Source organism: Balearica regulorum, chromosome Z, assembly GCF_011004875.1.
Source record: "Balearica regulorum gibbericeps isolate bBalReg1 chromosome Z, bBalReg1.pri, whole genome shotgun sequence".
Classification (NCBI taxonomy): domain Eukaryota; kingdom Metazoa; phylum Chordata; class Aves; order Gruiformes; family Gruidae; genus Balearica; species Balearica regulorum.
The window spans coordinates 47,250,059-47,273,434 of record NC_046220.1 but is presented as its reverse complement, the minus strand read 5'-3'; the positions used below and the strand labels follow the sequence as shown (position 1 = coordinate 47,273,434).

The window sequence follows — 23,376 nt, the reverse complement described above, 5'->3', positions numbered from 1 at the left end:
TGGGTGCCCTGGTGATGGAGGATACAGAGAAGGTGGAGTTACTGAATGTCGTCTTTGCTTCAGTCTTTACTGCTAAGGCCGGCCCTCAGGAAACCCAGACCCTGGAGGTAGGAGAGGAAGTCTGGAGAAAGGAAGACCTTCCCTTGATCAAGAAGGATCAGGTTAGAGAACATTTAGGCAAACTCGACATCTACAAATCTATGGGCCCTGATGGGATGCACCCTTGAGTGCTCAGGGACCTGTCAGATGTTATTGCTAGGCCACTCTCAACCATCTTTGAAAGGCCATGGAGATCAAGTGAGGTACCAGAGGACTGGAGGAAAGTCAATGTCACTCTGGTCTTCAAAAAGGGCAAGAAGGAGGACCCAGGAAACTACAGGCCAGTCAGCCTCACCTCCATCCCTGGAAAGATGATTGAGCAACTTATTCTGGGGGTTATCAAAAAGCACGTTAAGAAGGTGGTTATTGGGAGTGGTCAACATGGGTTCACCAAGGGGAATCTCTCTCATGAGGAAAGGCTGAGAGAGCTGGGTCTGTTGAGCCTGGAGAAGAGAAGACTGAGAGGGGATCTTATCAATGCTTATAAATATCTAAAGGGTGGATGTCTATAGGAAGGGGCCAGACTCTTCTCAGTGGTGCCCAGTGACAGGACAAGGGGCAATGGGCACAAACTGGAACCCAGGAAGTTCCGTCTAAAAATGAGGAAAAATTTCTTCACTTTGAGGATGACTGAGTACTGGAACAGGCTGCCCAGAGAGGTTGTGGAGTCTCCTTCTCTGGAGATATTCAAAATCCACCTGGATGTGATCCTGTGCAATCTGGTCTAGGTGATCCTGCTCTAGCAGGGACTGGGTGATGTCCAGAAGTCCCCTCCAACCCCTACCAATCTGTGAATCTGTGAATCTGTGAATTTCACTGTGGCCTCTTCTGTAACATATTTACTGACATTTCCTTTCCTCTTGATTTCATCCCTCACTTCCCCTTCATAAGCTTTAAATGGCTGGATGGCCATTCCCTATTAAGTGGGGCAGCTACCATTCCTCAGAAGTCTGAGCTGAATGCAAAAAAACCCACCCTACTGCAATTCTAATGTATGTCTTTCCAAAGCAAGCAAATCCGACTGTCTTCAAAACGTGACAGGGTACTTTCCTTCTGTCCCGTTTACACTTGATTAAAGGCTTCTTTATTTTTGTAGGCTGTTACCAATGACTATCCCCACCTCAGCAGAGGAATTATAAAATACCTTGTGTTTCACTAAAAGAGTGGTGAAAATTCCAGCACACTGACTATGTCTGAGCAAGTCTTTCTCCAGACAGCCTGAGAGAATACTGAGTGGTTCTTTGCAGTCTAAGTTTGGTGTAATAGATGTTTCGTTTGTTTTTGACGTAAGTTTAGAAAGACTTGAAAATACCTTTTTATTCCCCCCCACCCCCCCACCCCCCCGCCTTGTATATTTCCTGGTCCTGGTGCTTAGTTTCTAACATCGAGTAGGAAAATAGCTGCAGATTATGTGCTAGCATCCCTCCTTGGTAGAAATCCGTGGACTCATCACATGCTTGAAGTTCAGAGGGAGAGGCATGCTATTGAATGGAGTCCTTAGGGACTTATATTTCAAACTTTTGCAGTGATTTTGTGTAACATTTTGTCCTTTGATAAGCAGAAAAATAAGAGCAAAGAAGATCCAAATTACCTTCGTTTACTTGCCTTCTGTGGTAACCCAGCTCTTCTTAACAATACTCTGACTAGAGTGACTTGTACTTAGAGCTTTACTTATATTGCTCTGTTGATGCTCTTATTAATTTGCATAGAAAACACTGCCTTATTTGTGCTGATCCATTTAGTTCTCTCCCTCTCTCTCTCTCTCTCCCCCCTTCCCCTTGGTTGCACAGTATATCTCTTTAGAACCAGGACAGCCCTTTCTTAATGCCACTTAGGGGTTGCTATAACTGAAAACCATATTTACTTTTTTTTTTTTTTTAAAGTTTAGAAATATCCTACCCTTCCACTCAGACCATCAGGGAACCTTCTGGCAGTGAAATGGATGGTGCAATCTTTCTGTTCCACAAGTATTAACCTAAGCCCTATTTTTTGCAGTAATTGAAAAAGTTTCTGGACTATAATAGTTGGCTGTAAATTTCCTCTGGACATAAGTAATGTAAATACATCGTAATATCCAAGACAGCTGCAAAATGGCCATATGAGCAGAACATTTTTTTAAAAAAACCTGTTTTTTTAAATGCATGTGGAAACAGTACCCTCACTATACATAAATGTGTGCCTCAGACAGAAGTGAATGCCTAGGAGGATTAGCTGGCTTCCAGTGGTGGTAAACCTGTGACTCCTCATTGATACACCACTACATAAATCTCCATCAATCCTTCCTCTTCAAAACAAGCAGCACTTGCACTTGTAGAAATATACACAAACAGAGGACAACCAAAACGGAGTTACTCTTGCCTCTAGCAAGGATACACATAAAATTATAGTGAAATATCTTAAAATTAGGAGAACTGTTTAGAATGCTGCAATGTACAGGAATAATTTCATTCTGTTACACAGTCCTGCGGAGCTCAGATAAGAACCATTTTTCTGTTAATGACACATTTAACTTTGTACTGTCTCCTTCTTCAGTCTCAGTGAAAATTCTAGGCGCTCAGTTGTTCACACTTTGAAGTTGAGTAGTTAGGCTGGGCTCTGGCAAAGAACATGCTGTTGCTGAGCCCCTCTTGAACTCAGCCAAAAAGAAAGAGACCACTTCAAATAAATAAATTTAAATTTTTGATCATTCCCTCAGCTTTAATTAGAAGTACTTTTTAAAAACCTGCTATAGCTTTTTTTGATGGATTTTTTTGCATCTTTTGGCTTCTCTGGTGAATATACCACTTGAAAAACAACTCTTTCCTGTGCTGATGAAATCAGATTATTTCCCTTGCATAGCTACAGCAACTCTCAATTTTGCAATGACTGAAATGTTGAAACAAGAATTTAATGATTAGGCCTAATAATCTACTGGCCACAAGTTAATTAGTTATGACCCATCCACTAAGTACATGTTTGGCCTGGGTTTTTTTTGTTTCTGCAAGGGTCCGGGCAGCAACAAAGGTAGTATCTCAAAATCTAGTCATTGAAGTTTCTTCACTTTTAGTAGGTTGTTACCCATTTCAAAGAGGTTAGCAAAGCATATATGCTTTATATGCATCTATATTTATTATTTTTATATGCATATAATCAAAACATATATGTTTATCACAAAAAGTTAAAAAGGAAACCACAGCTGCATCTAATCGTTCCCTTCTGTGCATTTTTTTTTAGTGAGAAAGGAAGCAAAGGGGTTCTGGTAAAGAATCAAGATACCATCTTTATTTCATATTCAGTAAAGTTAGACTTTTCTTTCAATCAACTTTTAGTGTCACAATCAACCTTTCCAACTCATCATTATATGGACTAAAGGACTGAGGAATTGCATTCTCCTAATACCTGCCTCTTAAGAAAATGTAGCTTTTGCTTTTTGCACTCAAAACATACAAGGTGATTTGGATATGTTTTCTCTGAAGCTTTGTGGTGGATTGACCCTGGCTGGGGCCAGGTGCCCACCAGAGCCGCTCTGTCACTCCCCTCGTTCACTAGACAGGGGAGAAAAGGTACAACAAAAAGCCTGTGGGTCGAGATAAGGACAGGGAGAGATCATTCACTAATTATCATCACGAGCAAAACAGACCGAACTTAGAGAGGGAATTCATCTAATTTATTACTAAGCAAAACAGAGTAGAGGAATGAGAAATAACCAAATCTTAAAACACCTCCCCCCACCCCTCCCATCTCCCCGAGCTCAACTTCACTCCCGGCTTCAACCTCCCCCTGCCTCAGCGGCACAGGGGGACACAGAATGGGGGTTACGGTCAGTTCATCACACGTTTTCTCTGCCGCTTCTTCATCCTCAGGGGGAGGACTCCTCTCATCGTTCCCCTGCTCCGACATGGAGTCCGTCTCATGGGAGACAGTCCTTCACGAGCTTCTCCAATGTGGAGTCTCTCCCACGGGCTACAGTCCTTCACGAACTGCTCCAGCGTGGTCTCTTCCATGGGGTGCAGACCTTCAGGAGCAAACTGCTCCAGCGTGGGTCCCCCAGGGGGTCACAAGTCCTGCCAGAAAACCTGCTCTGGCGTGGGCTCCTCTCTCCATGGGTCCACGGGTCCCGCCAGGATCTTGCTCCAGCCTGGCTTCCCACGGGGTCACAGCCTCCTCCAGGTGCCTCCACCTGCTCTTGCGTGGGGTCCTCCATGGGCTGCAGGTGGAATCTCTACACCCCCTCATCCTTCCTCCATGGGCTGCAGGGGGACAGCCTGCTTCACCATGGTCTTCACCATGGGCTGCAGGGGGATCTTGCTCCGGTGCCTGGAGCACCTCCTGCCCCTCCTTCTTCACTGACCTTGGTGTCTGCAGAGTTTCTTACATCTTCTCGCTCCTCTCTCTGGCTGCAAAAGCTCTCCCTAACTTTTTTTCCTTCTTAAATATGTTATCACAGAGGTGCTGATTGGCTTGGCCTTGGCCAGCGGTGGGTCCGTCTTGGAGCTGGCTGGCATTGGCTCTATCAGACACAGGGGAAGCTTCTGGCAGCTTCTCACAGAAGCCACCCCTGTAGCCGCCCCCACCCACCCACCCCCCCCCCGGCTACCAAATCCTCACCACGCAAACCCAACACAAGCTTGTAATTTGATCAAACAGCTCCCTCAACACATATGTCTGCTTGTTTGTTTTTTTCTGTCATGTAAATGTCCCATAAACTTCTTTGGTCGGAATGTCTCTTCCCCACTTATCCTATGAGGACAATAAGGATTGCCGACAAAGTAAACTATGGTAGGGTAGGAACTATAGATCTTGGAAAATAACTGGAGTAGGTAAAAACTTGGCCCTGTGGAAGGCACATAGGAATTTTCTCTTCAGCTCTAGCAATGCCAATGTTTCTTCTAGAATAAGTCTTCTCCTTTTCCAGACATCTAGTTCTGTTATCCTAGACCATCCCAATATGAAGTAAAGAGTTCCTGCAATGTTTAACACAAATTAGCCAAGATGACCTTTGATTTCCCAGTAGTTTAGCATGCTGGCTTTCAAATGAGTAATTGGAGGCCACCATAACAAAGACTAGCAGTGTTTGCATGTAACGAAGAACCATCAATTAACCAGTGGGCTATAATAAATCATATGTACAGCATCTGGCACAATCAGGACAGTAATGCCAAGCATGAACTCTGCCCAAAATAGAGGTAGTGATAGTAGTTTTTTCACTGTGGAAATAATATAAAAACTTTACACAATTCATCAGGAAAAACATAAAAGTCCTACATGGGATATGAAGAGTTTTTTCAATTCTTTTTTTTCCCTATGTACGAAACATAACAAGTTTATTTACTCTAGAAGTTAAATGAAAAAGAACAAGACAGAGATATCATTAGCTTTTTTATGTTCCTAGGGGGTTTTAATAACCTATCTTTAGTTATTTTTCTTACATCTGGCTTATGTAAACACTAGCTGAAGTGAAATGGAAAGGTATAGGCTCAAATATTCTGTGTGATATTGCTACATTTTTTTTGATTAAATTATTTACTGATTTTTCTCTCATGCACTGTATGTAGACAACTTTAAATTAAATGCAGAAAAGCAACAAAGGACATAAAAAGTTCCACACAAGTTAATTTTATTTTTAAAAGATTATTTGCTTTGCATAGATGAAAACTTTACCTTTTTCATGATTAATCAAACAAGTAAAAACTGTGGGGTGTTCTTTAACTTTGGATAAATAATGGCAACAAGAGATATTAATGCCATTTAGAATATAGAAACTGAAAAAATACATTCCAGGTTACAGGTTTTGACATAACACATATGGATTAAGTACCATTCCAGAGAAACCTCACTGTATTTTATATAAACAGCTGAGGTAAATATAAAGACCTTCAGCAACAGGGCTTGAGTGCATTGCAGGAACATGAAACTCAGTTATCACTTCCACATAAAGCCACCAGGATATTTTCATAATCCCCTTTGAGTTCATCCTGTCAATTTAAGCACAAAACCCCACAATTGTTAGGATAATGGTCTCAAGTGAAATAAATTTTAGTAAGCACTCAATATACATGTACTAAACAGCAAGCCTTCACCTAAATAAATTAATCACTTGATAACACACGCGTGTTAGCCACAGACTGAGCTTGAACTGAATACCCTCGCTGAACTTATTCATATGACCTAGAAATAAACACATGCATTTCCAGCATGAAGCAGAGGTAGACAAGGCCAATAAAAATCTGAGGAGGTCTCATGGCATAAATAGAGGCACAGAAGATTTCTATCCACCTAGAATCTTAAGCTTTTCTTCTCTAGATAAAGTGAAAATGCCTTCCTTGACCAGTGATGTCCAAAGTTCATTAATATTAAACCACTAGACACATTGCATCTAGAATTATCTCAAACACAGGCTAAGAGTACAGTAATATTCAATTCACCACAGGATCACTTATTCAGCTTGGAAAAAATGGATAATATGCATTAAGTGCACTTAAAAATGGATAATATGCACTGTAATTATTACATGCTATGTTTTCTCAAATTTAAATCTACTTTGCAGAGACATATGAGTTGTTTAGTGTAGCCAAGCTATGCCTCAAGCCATTTGTATGCAATCATCTCTTTGGAATACAATGAGGTGATGTAATTACATACCAAATTACAGATCACACATATCACATTACAGATCACTCTTGAGGGAAAAAATAAAAGTGATCTTTGGCACCTACCTAAAGAAGTAGCAGACACCAATAAAAATCAAAAAGGCATTTTGATACATGTAAGGAGTATGTTTCTATTCCAAGCAAGACTTCCCCCCCCCCCCCCCTAAAGTGGTGTCCACTAGCCTCCACAAAGCTTCTTTTCAAGTTTAGCTTTCTTCAGGTCCCTCACTGGTTTAAATACATTGGGTGGTCTGTCCCCTTTAAAAAGATATTTTTAAGTCACCTGGAAAGTAGGTCAAATAAATGTCAAGTTAACAAGGTGGTTTTTGTTAAAAAGCAATAGCCAGTTGCATCAAACATCTCCCAAATTGCTGTCAGTGCAATCATCTCCACTCTTCTGCCAGGGTACTTTATGTCTGCCCAAGCACAGGAACTTGAGGATACTGTAGTCTCCATTCAACTCTTGGCTTTTACTGTAAGGTGTTATTAGGAGACATGTACCACTACAAACAAATTGCTACAGCTTTTGTGACAAAAACATTGCTCCAGAAAATGAGTTAGTTCTACCAGCATGTGGATCATTTGGAACATGAAATACTCAGCTACAAGGAGTTACTCAGGATGAACTGGTGACTGAAGAGCAGAAGAGTTATCAAACCCTTACTGAATTTCCAAAATCATTTGGTTGTTTTGCATTTCATACGTCACCTGAAAGAAAACCTACCATAATGGCTTGGCGGAGAGAAATGCCATACAAACTCTTGTAATAGCCTTTGATCTCATTCATATCCACTTCATGGCGTGAAACCATGATTCTGATGAGCTCTTTGTGCCGTGTCCCAAAGCCCTGTTAAAAGGAAAAAAAAAAAAAAAAAAGAAGACACTACTTAAGTCATTGAAATATCTTAAATCAAGATTCTGTGTGTTGTTAATCTATCAGACTTCTTTGTGGGTGTACAAAGGCCACATCCTATTCCTTTAACATCTCACATGAGGGAGTCCTCTCACATTCCCTTCTGTTCCCTGTGAGCACAATTCACTTCTGACAGGCTACCTGCACCCCTGGATTTCCTTTTTATGCACCTCTTTTAGCTGTTTCCTAAAAAGAGGTATGTCCTTCCCTGTGCTTGCTAGACACCAGAGACAACCTAGACCTCAACGCCTTTTTTATCATTTTTTAAGAGTGCAGTATAACTGTATTTTGATAAAGTTTCTCTCAATTTTTCACATATACAACCAAGTCACAGACGCTATGAAAATACCCGCATACTAAACTGTTTGAGGATCTCCAGCTGCCTCACTCAGCTCAGGTTCAAGATTTGACAGAATGACCAAGGATGTCTTGTCAAAAATTAGGCTTCTACAAGGTTCTTGTCCAGAACACTTATTACTTTCCTATTTACTTTTCACTAATATTTTTGGTTTTCATAAATAAGAAATGTTCCGGTTAGCTTTCTGCCACTGTCTAGAGTAAAAGATAAATGCGTAGCTGGATGGATGCCTTCCTGATACACCACAGCTAACAGACAGCTCCTCCTATGGAAAGGCACTCGGTGGTTTCAAAGGAAAGAATAGAAGGAAAGAGAGAAATACACTGAATTTCCTTCTTCAGTCCTTTTTTATCACACAAAGGGCTTAGAGAGCTCTAGCTGGGTTGTTATTTTTCAGCTTGAAAACCACCCCATGTTTACAAAGAGAAGTCCTTTCTTTACCTTCATCGCCAAGTGGAGCTTTTCGGCAAAAAAAGCTGGCTTGCTTGTTGCACACTTCACTGCAAGGAGAGGAGATAAGGTCACATCTGTTATACAGGTAACAAGTAACAAAAGGGAAAAGTTTGGAAAGAAAACACTTTAAAGGGTCTCAGGGTTCCTACCAGCATATCCTATTTATCTAGTTCTTTGTACTCGACTTCAAAACATGGGAGAAGTAGTAGTTCCTATCCTCTCTCTATTCAGACAGCAATTCAGTCAGGGAAAAATAGTTACAAGACTGCGCTCCCTAGTTTATTGCCACAAAATTAAGAGAGATGATGCAATTCCCAACAAGAATAGTATGTAACCATTTCTGTCTTCTACAGCAGAGCTGGAAGTTACGATCTGGTGTTTTGTAAATGGCGTTATACTAAGTACTTGTCCTCCACTTGTGATATTAAGAGGGATCCGATAGGACTCATTCTTTCATCCAAAGTGCGCTTGACTGTGGTGCAAAAACTGAGAACAAGATGTGTGTCTGCCTTCTGATTCCATCTCTGGTCCACTTATAAAAATTATTTCACTGAGTCACTGCCTCACCTTATTGTTCGTGAGGAACAGTAATGTTAAGGGTCTTAATATACACCTTTATCACAGAGCTTATATTTTCTTAAACAAAATTGTGGGAGGAAATTTGTTATCTTTTTTATAATTGTATATTATAAATGTCTTTGAAAAAAAATTGAGAAGAGTGGGTTTGGTTTTCGTTTCTTGAAGATAGGTTCAAAACTATTGGATTTTTGATACATATTGTGCCTGTGCTGACAGCTCTTTTTAGCATATTAACTTTCTGTAAAGATCTTCCTATGTTGATGACACATTAGTTCTCCTTAAAAGATCTTTCTACATATCAGGAGAAGTATTTTTACTCATTCAGCAACTTTAACTGACGTTAAATAACTCAATTAAATCAGTATGTTCAGAGTAAATTTTCCAAAGTATTATTTAACATGTTTCTCAGTGAAGCAGGATAAGCCCAGAATAGCTTCCAATTGGAGCAAGCATGACAGAAGTAAAAAGTAGGTTTTCATATCGTCAATGTATATACTAGGTTACAATCTGCAGAACTACTTACCAAGGGCAGTCAGGCATTTCTCAATATCACCTTTCAGCTCCAAATCCAATACCTTGTTCATGTCATGCTTGCTGTATTTGGCGTACTTCTGAAAGACTAAATAAGGGAAGAAAACTCAGTGAATAGTGATGAAAATATAGTGTTCTCCCTGCATTGCATCTGCCTTGTTCTGCCCTCACTGCTGCAGCAGGGCACACAGATGAATGTTTGTAGGCCACCTTTCTCATTTTCTTCAGCCAGCACAGTATAAAGAGCAGTGTTACTGCACAGACTGGTGGAATCAGCCAAAGGAATGGGACTTTGTTAGGATGGCAGGGCTCATGTTCCGCTTGGTAGGGACAGAGGTGGTCCAATGACTCCACTGGAGCCTGTGAACTTAGGTGATATCCCTCTACCCAGGAAAACTGGCTGAGGAGCGAGACCATGTTGGGGATCACTCAGAACTCCTGCCACACTGATCCCTTGCCCTTGTGATCACTAGCCATGTGAGACTTCACAGTAATAGTTTTGTTACAAACCTAAATGAGATTGCTCATCACTAGTATGGAAAGAATATCCAAGCTGCCAACTGCACCCTTAGTCAGCAAACATGTGTCCAAAGACCTTTGTAGCAGTCAAAGTCATGACTTTATAATCTGTATCTTCGCTGAGTTCATGAGCAGGCCAAGTTCAAAATACAATTCCTATGAAGCACAAAGTTTCATCCAACCTACCCCTTCGGAGATGTGGGTAGCTTCTTGCAGTAAGAACAGTAACAAACACATTAATATCTGTTCCTTTCTTTTTCTCTCCTGCTTCATACAAAGCCTGTCATAAAGAAAAGAAAGTAGTAAAGTTAACAAGTACAGTAAAACCTAAACAGAAATATTGTACTTGTGAGGCTACCAGCCAAATGTAGGCCATTGCTTGTCAATAATGAACTCCAAACCTTGACACAGTTCACAACAAAACACAACGTCAAAATAACTCTAGCTCTATCAAGTGATATTTCATACATCACTTATGTCATAATAGTACCTGGAGAACACTATGCACTTTTATATCTAGGGCTGGTGAGAAATCTAAACTCCTTATGTAGCATGACTAAAACCAGTATTGCTCAATGGCCTTTTCTTGGTTTGATTTAAAAAAAAAAAAAAAATAAAAAAATATAAATTTCAAGTCAATCTATATTTAAATTGTAACAGTGATGTAAGATTTTATAGGTGAAAACTCAGGAAAGACCACTAAGGTTTACCAAGATTTAAAAAAAAATATTTACACTAATGGTAGAAGAAATAAGGGAAAGATCAGTTGCTTATTTTAGAATTATTCAGAAAATTACTGTGAGGTTTACCCAATAATCTTGAAAGGTTCATCACTGTAAAGCGATAGCTACAGGTAACACACTGCAGAGTTCACACTGGTCAAGGTAATGCAGCTGGTTCGGCACCTACTTGAGCACACCCTTGTCCCTCAATTCAAGAACTATGTTACAAACAGAAGGAAGATTCTGTCTAATTTCTCCAGTTGTTGACCTCTACTTCAAATGGTCTGCACACTTCACATGTGCTAGAAGAGGTCTTGCAGAAATGTTTCTAAAGCTAGATGTTCAGGTGGAGATTTAATTTCCTTCAGACAGAGCTTACATGAACTTTGTAAAATAGTATCCCCTCAGAAAAGACTGCTACTTAACATATAAATCTCTGTCTAGTCTGCAATGCACAAGATTCAGGTAGAACATTTGCAGACAGAGTTTATAATCCTAAGTAAATCAGATGAAGAAATCTGCACAGTGCTAAGTATGATCTTACCCTGGCATCATTGTCAGCAAGCTCATCATTCACATAAGAATCTTCAGTTCGGTCAGCCTACATAAATATAAATAATATTTCACTGGTATTCACAATCATTCAGTTCTCCAAAACTCAGCATTTTAGAGTTCTGCCCTACTATTTCCATACGTAACAATATATAATTGCAGATAGATACAGTTATGTCAACTATTCTGTGAATAAAGCTGTTGTATTTGTTAATCAGTCAGAGCTCACATTTCTAAGGCCATCAACAACTTATTTCTGAAGTCCTACATCAAAATTCATAGGAAATATTGTTTCTTAATGTGAAGTTACAGGCTTGGAAGCTGTGATTTACTTCCTGATGACCATTTAATAGACTTCTTTCAAGTTGGTTTGAAACCAAAAACTGAAAATCAAATCGATGCACAGAGACATACAAAAAAAGAACCCCATGTGCATGTACAAGTTTCATATACATGTACTCAACAATCATGGAATCAAATATTTATTCAATTTTAAAAAGTCTTTTCACTGTACAAGTCCAGTGTTTAAAATCATCTGCTTCTGAACAAAAATTCACAAAACACTTTTTCTGTCCCTCCCCCTGTCCCATTATCTAACTACTAGAAACATATCTTCACAGCAAGCCAAAAGGTTTATTTATCTAATTGTAAGCATTTCTTCTTCTTCTATTTCTAGTCAATTGACAGGACATTGTTCACGTTGCTTTTTTCAAAAGCTTACAGACAGTTAAACCCCTAAAAAGGTTTTAAAAGAGTAACCGATAAACAACAATAAACATCACTAGTTTTTACAATGCATTTGCGATAAAATCACATTATATCTTGTTTAAGAATAATTTCATATGGTCTAAGATATGTAAATAAAAAATAATGCAAGGAAATAAATACTACCTAAATCCTTATTTATTGTATGTCTTTCTCTAAAATAGTCTTCACAAAATTAATTTTTCACTAAAGATGATGTCACTCAAAATGCTTAAACACAGCATACCTTGGCTAGAGCAACCAAAGCCTTCTGAAAGTCTCCAGATGTGTCAGAGATAATGTCTTGAGTCAGATCTCTCTTCAGCACTGAAATAAAATTAAAAACGATTCGTAGTTTGTTTCAAAAGTTATCAACTAGTTTGACCACATAATCTTTAAAGCTCGCTTCCAAACCAAATCATTCTATGATTCTATGATTTTTTTCAGCCTTTTCTTAATTTACGACTTAAATATGCACACTAGAAATGCATTTTTCTTACTTTTTCTCATTTAGCTTCGAGAGAAGGGGTATATTTGTAAAGTGTCCTCTAATCACTGAGACATGCTTGAAATTGGAGGCTAAACCCAAAATCTGCAGAAAAAGTCCTTCTATAAGGTCCTGTGGGTGGCATTGTCTTGCGCTTTTGCTTCTGAAGTACAAAAAAAAGCTTGAAACTTTTTCTGAGCCATTTGTCTTTCATTCTTATTTCTGGTTGTTCTTATCAACACTGAACTCAATCACAAAACTCTTCTGAAAAATCAAACTATAAATTTGGGCTTCTAACTGAAACTATTTGAATGGAAATCTCTTGGAAAAGTTAGCCTATAATCTCACAAAACATGATTTAATGAGAAAACACTGATTGACTGCAGTAAACTTTACATCTATGAGAGATACCACATTACATTTCAGTTATCCCTTCAAAGATTGTTCCACTTTAGTTCCTGGTTGCTCCTGCTGCTACTGTTACCCATGTTGCTAACTCAATAAGCTTTTTTTTCCAGACTAGTGAGATCTTAAGAGGTCAGCCAAAGTTTAGTTACAAGAGAAGAAAAGCAGCTGCATTTTGCTTGCACCCTAGAAAGTATCTAAATGCATGGCCCATTCCATGAGTCATCTGCAGTTCTGGCGGTGATGATATGCCTTTTCCTTCTGTATTGGGATCTATGTAGGCCAGCGAAAGTCAGTATGGCCTCCCTCCCCTGCAACTCTTTCAATCTTATGTGATGCTTCATTTGTCTCCTACATTGTCATCTCAGCTCCACATATTGAGAAGTGGGGCTGTGATTGTAATGCATCTGCTATAGAGTTATACCATTAATACTTCTTCTTGTTCTGAATTACCTTCTTTGTAGTATTTGCTGGCTTCTCTGATCTCTCTGTTGTTTCTTGAGGCCAGGATCTCGATTAAGGTATCTTCATCAGTTCCAAGCCCCTGGCAAAAAATGATTGAATTTTTAGAAATGTTATTTGATACAACAAATCTAAATGTAGAAGACCAGAAATAAGACGAAAATCACGGACTTGGTTTTGAAGGCCACGTGTGGAACAAGATAGAAAAATTAAGAACATTGTGCTTCCATATAATATTGTTATTTCAGCTCTTTTGAAATTTTTTTATCACATCTAATATCACTGGCACCCAAAAGAAGCACTAAAGGGACCAAGAAGTGCACATAAAAGATAGAAATGTAAAATTTATGGAGAAAAATAGCCCCTTGCTTTTTTGTTTTCTCTTATGTAAACACGTATGTAAACCTATGGCTTTCTACCACTGCATCAGCAACCAGTTTTCAGAAGGCAGAAGAAATTCATTCTCACAAAAGAATACCGTTTGCAGCCAATCTCTTCCAACCCTGAAATTCAGCAGAGGTTTCTTGGTCTTGTTGTCAGAACCTGGATTACCAGTATAGATTTATTTTACAAAATGGAGTTAAAATGAAGACAATACAGAAGCTTTGAAATGCAAGTCCAGTGTCATTTACAGGCCCTGGTGATTATTTATGCTTTTTAGGAAAGTTTTTCTCAGAAGCTTTTGCCTTACCTTCATAGAGGCTCTTAATTCTTCAGCATCAAACTGAGCTGGAGTTTTGAGCAGAGCCACAACAACATCTTCCAGGTGGCTTTTCAGAACTTTTTTCAAGGCTTCTTCCAGACTCTGTGACAGGAAGAGTAAGAAACGCACTAAGCTAGTGAATGGTAAAATGCTGCTGTTCAGCTACAGTCCAAAAATTGTCTGATCTCTGATAAATCTTAGTCAACATCATTCCTTTAGCTACTAGAAAGAATTATGAAGCCCTACTTGAAATTTTTAATTTGTTGCCTTTATGTTAATCAAAGTGTCAGTGTTTTTCAGTAAGTATTCAGGAGTGCTTTCATGCATTGCAATTCAGCTATATTCACCTGTGACACTGTGCTCCCCACACCTCCGCCCCCAACCTGACCTTCATGTCCTGTAACCCTGCTCAAGCAATAAGCACCAGTGGTGGTGGTGATAGATGCGTCTGGTCATGATGGCTGCACCTGACTCAAAGTGTGTTTTGGGCAGACAGAGAACACCACAATAGCCAAGGGCTAATTTATGGCAACATGCCCACTTTACCACGGTGCCGATCAGTGTTCATCTCAAGCCACGTTTGGAAGAAATGAACATCTGTGGTCAGTATTCAAACATGATTGTGAGTCAGTCATCTTACCTCCATAAATAGTGACCAGCCCAAGAGCCCTTTGAGCTCTCCTGCACAGCACGGGCTGCATGCCAGGTTCTCCCCTCGAGCAGGGATGCCTCTCAAGGTTACTCCTTGAGGCTGAGAGATTCCTTGCCACAACAGATCCTCAGTAAGTGACTAATAGCACGCTAAACTTTGAAATCTTACCTAAGTGATATAAAGGATTGATTGTGCATATATAATCCTTTAGACGTAAATGGTTGACCACACCTGGGACTAGGATTGGATCCAGCTGCACCTAGACTCCTCTCTGAGAAGGAGTTTACAAAGCAAGGGGGTCTTTTCTGAACCTCATGACTCAATGGGAGGGTGTCCCTGAGAGTTCTGTCTGACTCTGTCCTCTATGCAGTAAATAATCAATTGTACCTTGCCATCAAATCTTGTTAAACCACTGTTGCATTTACCATTGATCTTTGTTACTGGTTTATGTGAATAAAGTATATTGTTCCTTCTCTTGCGAGTCAAATGCATGACTCCATCCATGACATCAGCCATTTACTGCATCAGAAGAAGACCCAGAATAGGCTGCTTGCTTCTTTAAGAGAAGGCAATACTGTTGCTATGATTATGACTGAGTTGCTTATCTGGATAACTTTTTAATTCATCCATTTATTGCACAAAGGATACAGAATTTGCAGTGGAAACTCTGTGGGCCTACTGTAATATCATCCTACACAAAACTTCAAGTCCTGAAGTTAAGATTTGGGCTACATTCTAATTTGACCTACATTTAAGTTTAAAAAAAATAAATTAAAAAGTCTGATTTATTCTACCTCTTATCTGGAAATGCTCGGTACTCTATATTGTAACATTAAAATTTACAGTCCTGCTGTCCACCAAGTATGTATCAAGACTGTGGCTGTAAGAGTGAGAGGGTCAACCTGCCTTGTCAGGATACGTAAACCAATGACATTATTTCAGAAGGAAGCACTATGTCCATAGTTAGTTCTGTTTTGCTTTTGATGGTGTGGCAGGAACCAGAGTATCTAATAATCTAACAGCATTAGTGTCCCTATGTCTTTGAAGTTAGATTTTAATTTAGGTCCTTAAACAATATAATTGCAAGGCTGAAGCTTCCTCCAAGGGAGGAGAGAGCTATGAAAACCACAAGTGTGGTTTCCTGAACAGAAAAAAGAAACCTAGGCTAAAATGAGATATCAAACTTATTTTCTAAGTTGGCCCTTAATAGTTACACTTAGAGCTACAAAGCAAAAAGCTCAAAAGAATCACTTTTCAAGGAGCAAACACTCAGTAACTCCGGTGTGCCAACTGTGCAATTGTAATTTCAGTTTAGAGTTACAGGTTCACCTGTCTGTTATAGAGAGAAGAACAATTAAAACCTTTCCAGAAACATGCAGTAATTGCCATGCTTCTCAGTTCCAGGGACTAGTACTTTTACTGCTCAGAAGCAGAAGAACACTACATTCTGGACACTCATCCCCATATCAGTGTTGCTCTACTTGTGGAAGAGGATCATGGTCCTACAACTTTCCTATCCCATTTAGTATTCAATCTGGATCAGAGAGATTCCTCCAAGTCTCATTCTCCATCTCTCCCTTTCTCTCAGCAGACTGTCTCCCAGGTGGTAGTGAAATCTCTGCACTACCAGTGATTTACTGATTTAAAGGATCTCCAGGACATTCAAAAAGCTGGAAAGTTAGAAGTTTGTGGTTTGGGGTTTGTTGGTTTGTTTGTTTGTTTTAATCTCAAAATAGTGGCCACAATATTCAAAGACTCAGCACTGGCAATGTAGTTGCAGGGTATTGTCATTCTGTCATGGCTTTCACAAAGTACAGAAGGCAGAAAAACGTAACCTTTTGTTCTATGAAGCTAAAGCTATATGTACCATCTGACCAAGAAGTAACATTGATATTCTGGGTATAAATTTAACTTTGGCTTGAATATATTTTACCTTTCCTTTAGCCTGCTGATAGGCAGTTTTGATCTGCTGACGCTGAGCATTTGTTCTTTTAGTCAAGATGTCAATGATGGTGGCTTCATCCACACCTATGAGACACCAAACACCATATTTATAATATTGGAAATATTAAATAATATTAATAGCGGTCTGTAGTGCATCATTTAGCCAAATAAGAGTTTTTAAATTTTATTATTTGCTTTATGTCATTATTTGATTTCTTGACACACTGAAGTTTAACCAAAGGAAAATCCGTAATCATCTGCTGACTTACAATTAGTGATGTAGTGAAGAAACCCAACAAATAGATTCCCATAGAACACAGAAGATTATGCTTCTACAATGTCATACAGAAAGTTTTAAAGTGTTCTTAGTGCAGAACTTACACTATAGAATAACTAAAAAAAAAAAAGTAATAAAGTAATTAGATGGCATACTCATTTAATCTCAGTAAGTCAAATTGAAAAAGGTTTCAAAGTACAGACAAAGTGTCAAATGTGAATTTCATTAAAAGAGAGAAACGCAATAGAAGGATACACTACATTATTAGCATATTCACTGCCTCTTGCAGGGATTTTATGGAAATCAAATCAAAAAATATTAGTATAGTATGTTATAATATTTTTTGATTCACTAGAAATTAAATTTTTACCACTTTTCCTTCAACATAGTCAATAACTTTAATGTAATATTAAGGTCTGAAATTGTAATACAACATCAAGATATCAAAGAGTTGAGATTCTTTAGGAAGTGGCATAATTTAATGTATTGCCAAGCTTTTAAAAGCAGAGGTACCTCTCCTGCTTGCCATTGCCTCTCACTCTGAAATTTCATTCAGTGTTATTCTCAAAATTTCCTAAGGAAGAGTCCTTAGGTTTAATATTTACTCCTCTTACCCTTTACAGTAATAGCTTTGTCCAAAGCAACAACATCAGCAGACGGATCAAAGTTAGGGTATGACTGTACTCCAGGGCCACCTTTTGAACTTTTCTACAGAGGGGGAAAAAAAAAAAAATTTGCTTATGCCAAAGAATATTTTTGCAAAGAAGCAGTTTTAGATGACTAAATAAACTATGTATTTGGGATTGCCTATTATAGGACTATCAAGGAACATACAGAGAGAACTAAACAGACTCAATAATGGTATTCATTGGATCTATTTCTTTCACAGTACTTTCTTAAACAGAAAGTACTTCATATATTGGTTTAGGCACCTAAAGACCCATTTCTAAGAGTAAGTTGGATTCCACAGGAAATATTTCTTAACTGTCACGTTAGGCAATTATGTTCAAATTTTAAAGGCTCTAGAGCCACAATTAAATCCTACAGTAAAGTTCTACTAGTTTCTTTGCTCATCTTATGCAAATTGACTATGATACTATCACTTAAATGACTTCTCAGCTGACTCATATCTAAGACTACCAGCACTTCTTGCATGCAAGATCTTGGAGAAGAATTCAAGTCTAACCCTACAAGGAAGAAAAGAACTGTTACTCAACTTCTTTGAAACTTGAGATGTAAACCACACTTTCTTCACAGGCACTATCTACTGGCCTTTGGTGAATTCACTCCTAGATGGGCACTCCCTAGTCAATGTCTGAAGTGCTCTGTGAATAACTAGGGGTGATGAATTCCACTATGTAACAGATTACATGGCTTTCCCTAAGTCAGCAACATGGCAAATCAAGTTGCTGGTGGGGCCTATAACCCAACAGCACTACCTAACCAATCCCATACTTGTTACCGTCTTTTACAGAAGCTATAAAATGCCCCAAGATTCTTGGATGAAATATTAATATAAAATTCCCCTTGGTATGATATATGGTGAGATTTTTCATTTAAAAAATTCCAAAGTAGTTTAGCTGAGCTTTTTCAGAATCACCTATCCTCTTTGTCCTGTTTCAACAAGTCACTGTTTTAATTTTTTTAAATCCTTTGCCACTAAAGTTAAATAGAACAAGACAGATACATGCTTTACATACAGCATTCTATATTGCATTTTTTACATTTCTAATGTCTGATAATTAAATACTCAACTCCCTACACAGTTATATCACTAGGAGTTGTATAAGAGCAGAGGCACTGCATTCTTGAAGAAGTGTCTTGCATACTTTCAAAAAAACCACTGTGACTTGTGTGATAAGGCAATGTACAACAGGACTAGTTTGTTGCCTGTTTCCTAGGCACTCCAGATTAATCTTTGTCTATTGGTTTCCATGACAAACTTGCCTACTAGCAATAAAAAACTCTCTGTAACCAACACAACCAGAATGACTCAGGACCCTGTGGGTGCAAGGGGGATGGGATGGTGGAGCCAAAGGTTTATGCACGAAATGTTGTGGAGTCAAGATTACAAAATCCACAAAGGTCTAGAGCAGAAAACTTTATTTACTGAAATTCCCACACACACCCCACCCCCCCAGCTACGTTTGAGATTTTTCAAGATGAAAGTTCTTTCAGAATCTCCTGTGACTTCACAGTGTGCTGCTTTACCTTTGCTGACAGTCATTTCAGTATTTTAATCAACTTCATTATCAAAAGACTCTCCACATCATCCTAGTGCAATAACTCTTGACTTACCATCACCCTTCTAATCAGTATCAATACTGATCATCTGAGATGTTTTATTACATACTGTGACTCTTTCCACTGTAAGCATGTCATATGATATGAAAACTAGGACATATACTAGTGACTTTAGTTCCTCCTTTACATTCCTGGGCTCCAACTCATGGCTTCCTGTACCTGAGCCTGGGACTCCCTGTTTTTCTTGTGTACGTCATCTGAGCATGTTCTTACACATTCACATACCTATGCATCAGATTACTATTTTAAAGACGATGACTTGAGTGAATCAGTGATTGGCCGCTGGGAATTTCATTACAGTAACTAGTTCTGCCTAGGAACTGACAACTAGACTGATATGTGCAAATAAGAATATTTTTTCATCTGATAGCAGACTTACTAGGCTATTAGATTATATTAGACTACATGTTGCAATAAAATTGGGTTCCAATTCTAATTAGCTGGAGTTTTGCCATTGGTTTTCCTCCCTTTGAGTATATGAAAGACATTTGGTGGCCTATGCCCTTAAATCACTTCTAAAACTACTTGAAAATAAACACGATGCTCAAATGGTGATAATACTTACAATACATTCCTGCTCCTGATTTTCCATGAACCATGCCTGTTTCAGAAATTCTGATACCATAGTCATCTTGACAGAGTTTCTGGGAAGAGATGCTTCAAGTTATAAATAATTTCTCATCAAGTTACAAGCCATTTTTCATCATTTTCAGCACCAGTGCAACTCAAGGTTTCCCAAACTCAAAATCCTTTCTCTTGAACTATGATATGTAAGGGTTAGTTTCCCAAGCAGTAATTGGCCTGTGCTAGTGGAAGCAGTTAACTTTTGTTCATGTTTGGCAGGTGTCGCAATGCTCAACAAGTGCTTGCTCAAGAAGTTTTAGATTAGAAATAGAGCGGTAAACTAGTTGGACTATTTGCTTATTTACTAAGGCAATACCTAAGTATTAGCATTGACTTACAAAGGGAAGTTACCAGAAACAAATTAAAGTCTGGTTTTGCCCATTAGTTAAGATATCAGCTATGCCCATTTACCTTACTGAATATTTGAATCTGTTCAAATTCAGTGGTAAACAAGTATTCCTGTCTGATCATTTACTGAGGATGGAGCTCTTACGTGTTACATTAAGACAAAAAATATTCCCTTCTTAAATATATTCTCATTTCTTCCACTAGACCTTTCCTAAGGAAGAGGAGTAAAATCAGTTTCACCTACCCTGTTCCTTATTTCTTACATATTTCATCTAATTTCTAGAAAACAATAAAGCATTAGCCATTTAAAGGAAAAAAAGTAACTTTTCCTTTTTACCACTCAAAATGAAGATGAATCCAGCTTTTCCTTAAGATACCATGCAGAATTGGAAAAAAGACCAATGTTGATGTGATTTGACATTGAGCACCCAAAAAGAATTAATAGGTTGCTTCATAACACCTTTGGTGTGAGGAATATTCTGTTTGCTAACAGAAACAGTGAGGCAACAAAGGGCAGAAATTGTTTTATCAGATAAAGTATTTTTGGTCTGCTGAAAATAGATTTTACTTTTTTGTTTGTTTGTTTTTTTTAAAAAAAACACACTTTGAAAGCAAACTCTAGGCAAGGCTTGGTTTTAAAGCATACGTACAAACAATAACCTAAAGGTGTTGCTGGCTAAACCAGAGTGTCTTTGAATCTAGTATGATGAGACAAGATGCTATTTGCAGTCTTGGGGTACAGATAATATAATGTAGATCATATACATGAGTGTAAAAAAATGATGTTTTTTTATAAACATCATTTAAAAAAATGTTTGCTCATGCTGCAAACACACTTGCCTTACTTATGCCCTATGTCCCATAGGAAGAGCAAAGAGCAGCCATTTAAAGCAACACACACCTAAGACCAAGCAGTGTAGCTGCAGCCCTGCTGCTGCTTTCCCTCATAGCAAAACTGTAAAACTTACTTCCACTTCCACTTACTGCCACTTTGTGGCAGCTACCTCCCACATCCCTCCCCCAGCCCTCCAGCCCAGCTCTACCCTTCCATCCCCTCTCCAAGGCAGGAGCCACCTACGCACCCTCTTCCTCAAAAATCTCTTGCTTTTTGTGCCCTTCCCTCAGCCCTGAGGGGACAAAATTCAGCACTGCCTGTGGTGCTAGAAAAACTGAAACTGACTCTGAATCTATATTTATGTGTATTTTATATATACTTAAAGTAGGTCTCATCTGGGCAAATAATGGTCAGAATATTGTGTAAATTGTAAGGATCAACTTTCATGAACACGTCATTTAATGAGGATCAGAAAAGCATACTTACATTGACTTGAAAAACTATTTTATAGTGACTCCTGTACTCTTCTTGTGACACTTCTTTCTGGTTACCCCATAACAAATACCTAGTTGAGAATTATTCTATTTAATAAAATTTTGGGGGCCATGTGTTCCACTTCCCAAACTGGAATGTGTAGATGTCCCATTTGGAAGGAAAGAGGAACAAGAACTTAAAATTTCTCAGTTTGAAAAATATTGTTATTTTTATGCTTTTTATTGTTCCCAATTGGAATGATCACCATTGCAACTGGAATGAAAAATCAAACAGAAATCCAGGCCGAAAGCACTAACTGTTGCTTCACAAAAATTACTGCAATGTTACTTTCTGTCTGGCTCCCAGTCCCCCGGAAGAAGCACCCTTGAACTGGACACATGCAAATTTTTAATATTTTGAGAAAATATTCAATATTTATTGAAAATATTTAAAGACACAAACTAGACTTTTACACTACAGTCTGTGTCAAACAACATAATTTCTCCATGCTTATTTAATCACATCATGAATTGTATCAGATATATCATCTCTGGTTACTGTACAATGCTACTTACCAGGATCTTGATGTAAATTAAGGTCATTACACCCTGTCAGAAAAACAGGCAGTAGATCTAACACAATAATTTGTTTTACAGTGGGAAATTCTACTGAATATGAATGAAAACATCAGAGAGAAAAATAGTCTCATCCTTGGAAAATTCAGTGGAAAGTTTTAGCAGAACAAACTCCAGATGATACAGCCCGCCCTTACGTGGCTCTGCCTAAGCTGTTAGTCACAAAACCAGGGGTTTGCTCTTATGTTTCTAAAAGATTGCTTTGCTTCATTTTCATCATTTGCATGAGCAAAGACCCCTCTACAGTGCCCAAGCAGCAAACTGTTGTTGAAGTACCAACAGCTGTTTCTTTTTTTAAGTTTTTATGCAATGCACGTTGTTTTCCAGCAATTCCAGTTTTACTGCAGATTTCTACAGCAGCCTACTACAAAGGCAAAAGAGAAAGCATAGAAAACAGTCAACTCCAAATAAGTTTGCTTTTAATCTTTTTAGCTTTTTTTTTCAACTCCTTACATGCATTAAATAAAAGCAGTAATTGTCCAAGCTCTTCTGTGTACATGAAACATTTCAAAACTCAAAGAATTTCTCCTGCCCACACCCATCTTTTCCCTTGCCAGCAAATCCAACCCACAGAAAATTGCACCAGGTCACTTGACAAATTTAATGTACAATTCTTAAAGTTTGTCGGGTCTACAGAGAGCATCAAAAAACTTCAAAAACCTACCTTCTTCCTCACAAATACTACTTTTCAGCACAGCACAGTCAGGAGTAAGAGAACAGAGGTCTCTCAAATGCTTTTATAACACTGCATGGGAGGCTCCACCTAACAACCAGCATGTTTGCACAGCCCCAGCAACTGGCTGCTCTTTGCAGCAGCTAAATCTGGGTACTGTCCAAAACACAGAACCACACAAAAAAAAGTCATTGCAAAACTATGCGCTGGAGAAAGCAGGAGCAGATTTCAGAAAGGAAAATACAACAAATGATCATGCGTTGATAGCTCTCCTCCTCTGCCATGGCCACATCCCTCACTGTAGTAAATTGCCATAAATCTTTTGGGATCATAAGATCAAAATGTTAAAAAACTAAACTCAAGTTATTCCCTTCACATTTTGATGTGTCTGATACTACTTCAAAGTGAATGGTGGCCACTGGTTCTGCTTCTTCTGCACACGAGCCTGTGTCTA

At 38.6% G+C, this 23,376-nt stretch overlaps 1 protein-coding gene across 1 annotated transcript; it reads right to left on the bottom strand.

The window, feature by feature from the left end:
- Nucleotides 1-5,678: 5,678 nt before the first annotated feature.
- On the bottom strand, nucleotides 5,679-23,054 carry ANXA1 (annexin A1). The gene is made up of 13 exons (XM_075739929.1): nucleotides 22,914-23,054; nucleotides 19,899-19,977; nucleotides 17,644-17,737; nucleotides 16,742-16,836; nucleotides 14,145-14,258; nucleotides 13,445-13,535; nucleotides 12,347-12,426; nucleotides 11,348-11,404; nucleotides 10,268-10,361; nucleotides 9,555-9,650; nucleotides 8,441-8,499; nucleotides 7,453-7,575; nucleotides 5,679-6,053 (listed from the first exon to the last, which is right to left on the bottom strand). Exons 2-13 carry the CDS (start codon nucleotides 19,962-19,964, stop codon nucleotides 5,994-5,996), a joined length of 1,029 nt encoding a protein of 342 aa, XP_075596044.1. The 5' UTR covers nucleotides 19,965-19,977; nucleotides 22,914-23,054; the 3' UTR covers nucleotides 5,679-5,993.
- Between the last annotated feature and the right edge of the window lie 322 nt (nucleotides 23,055-23,376).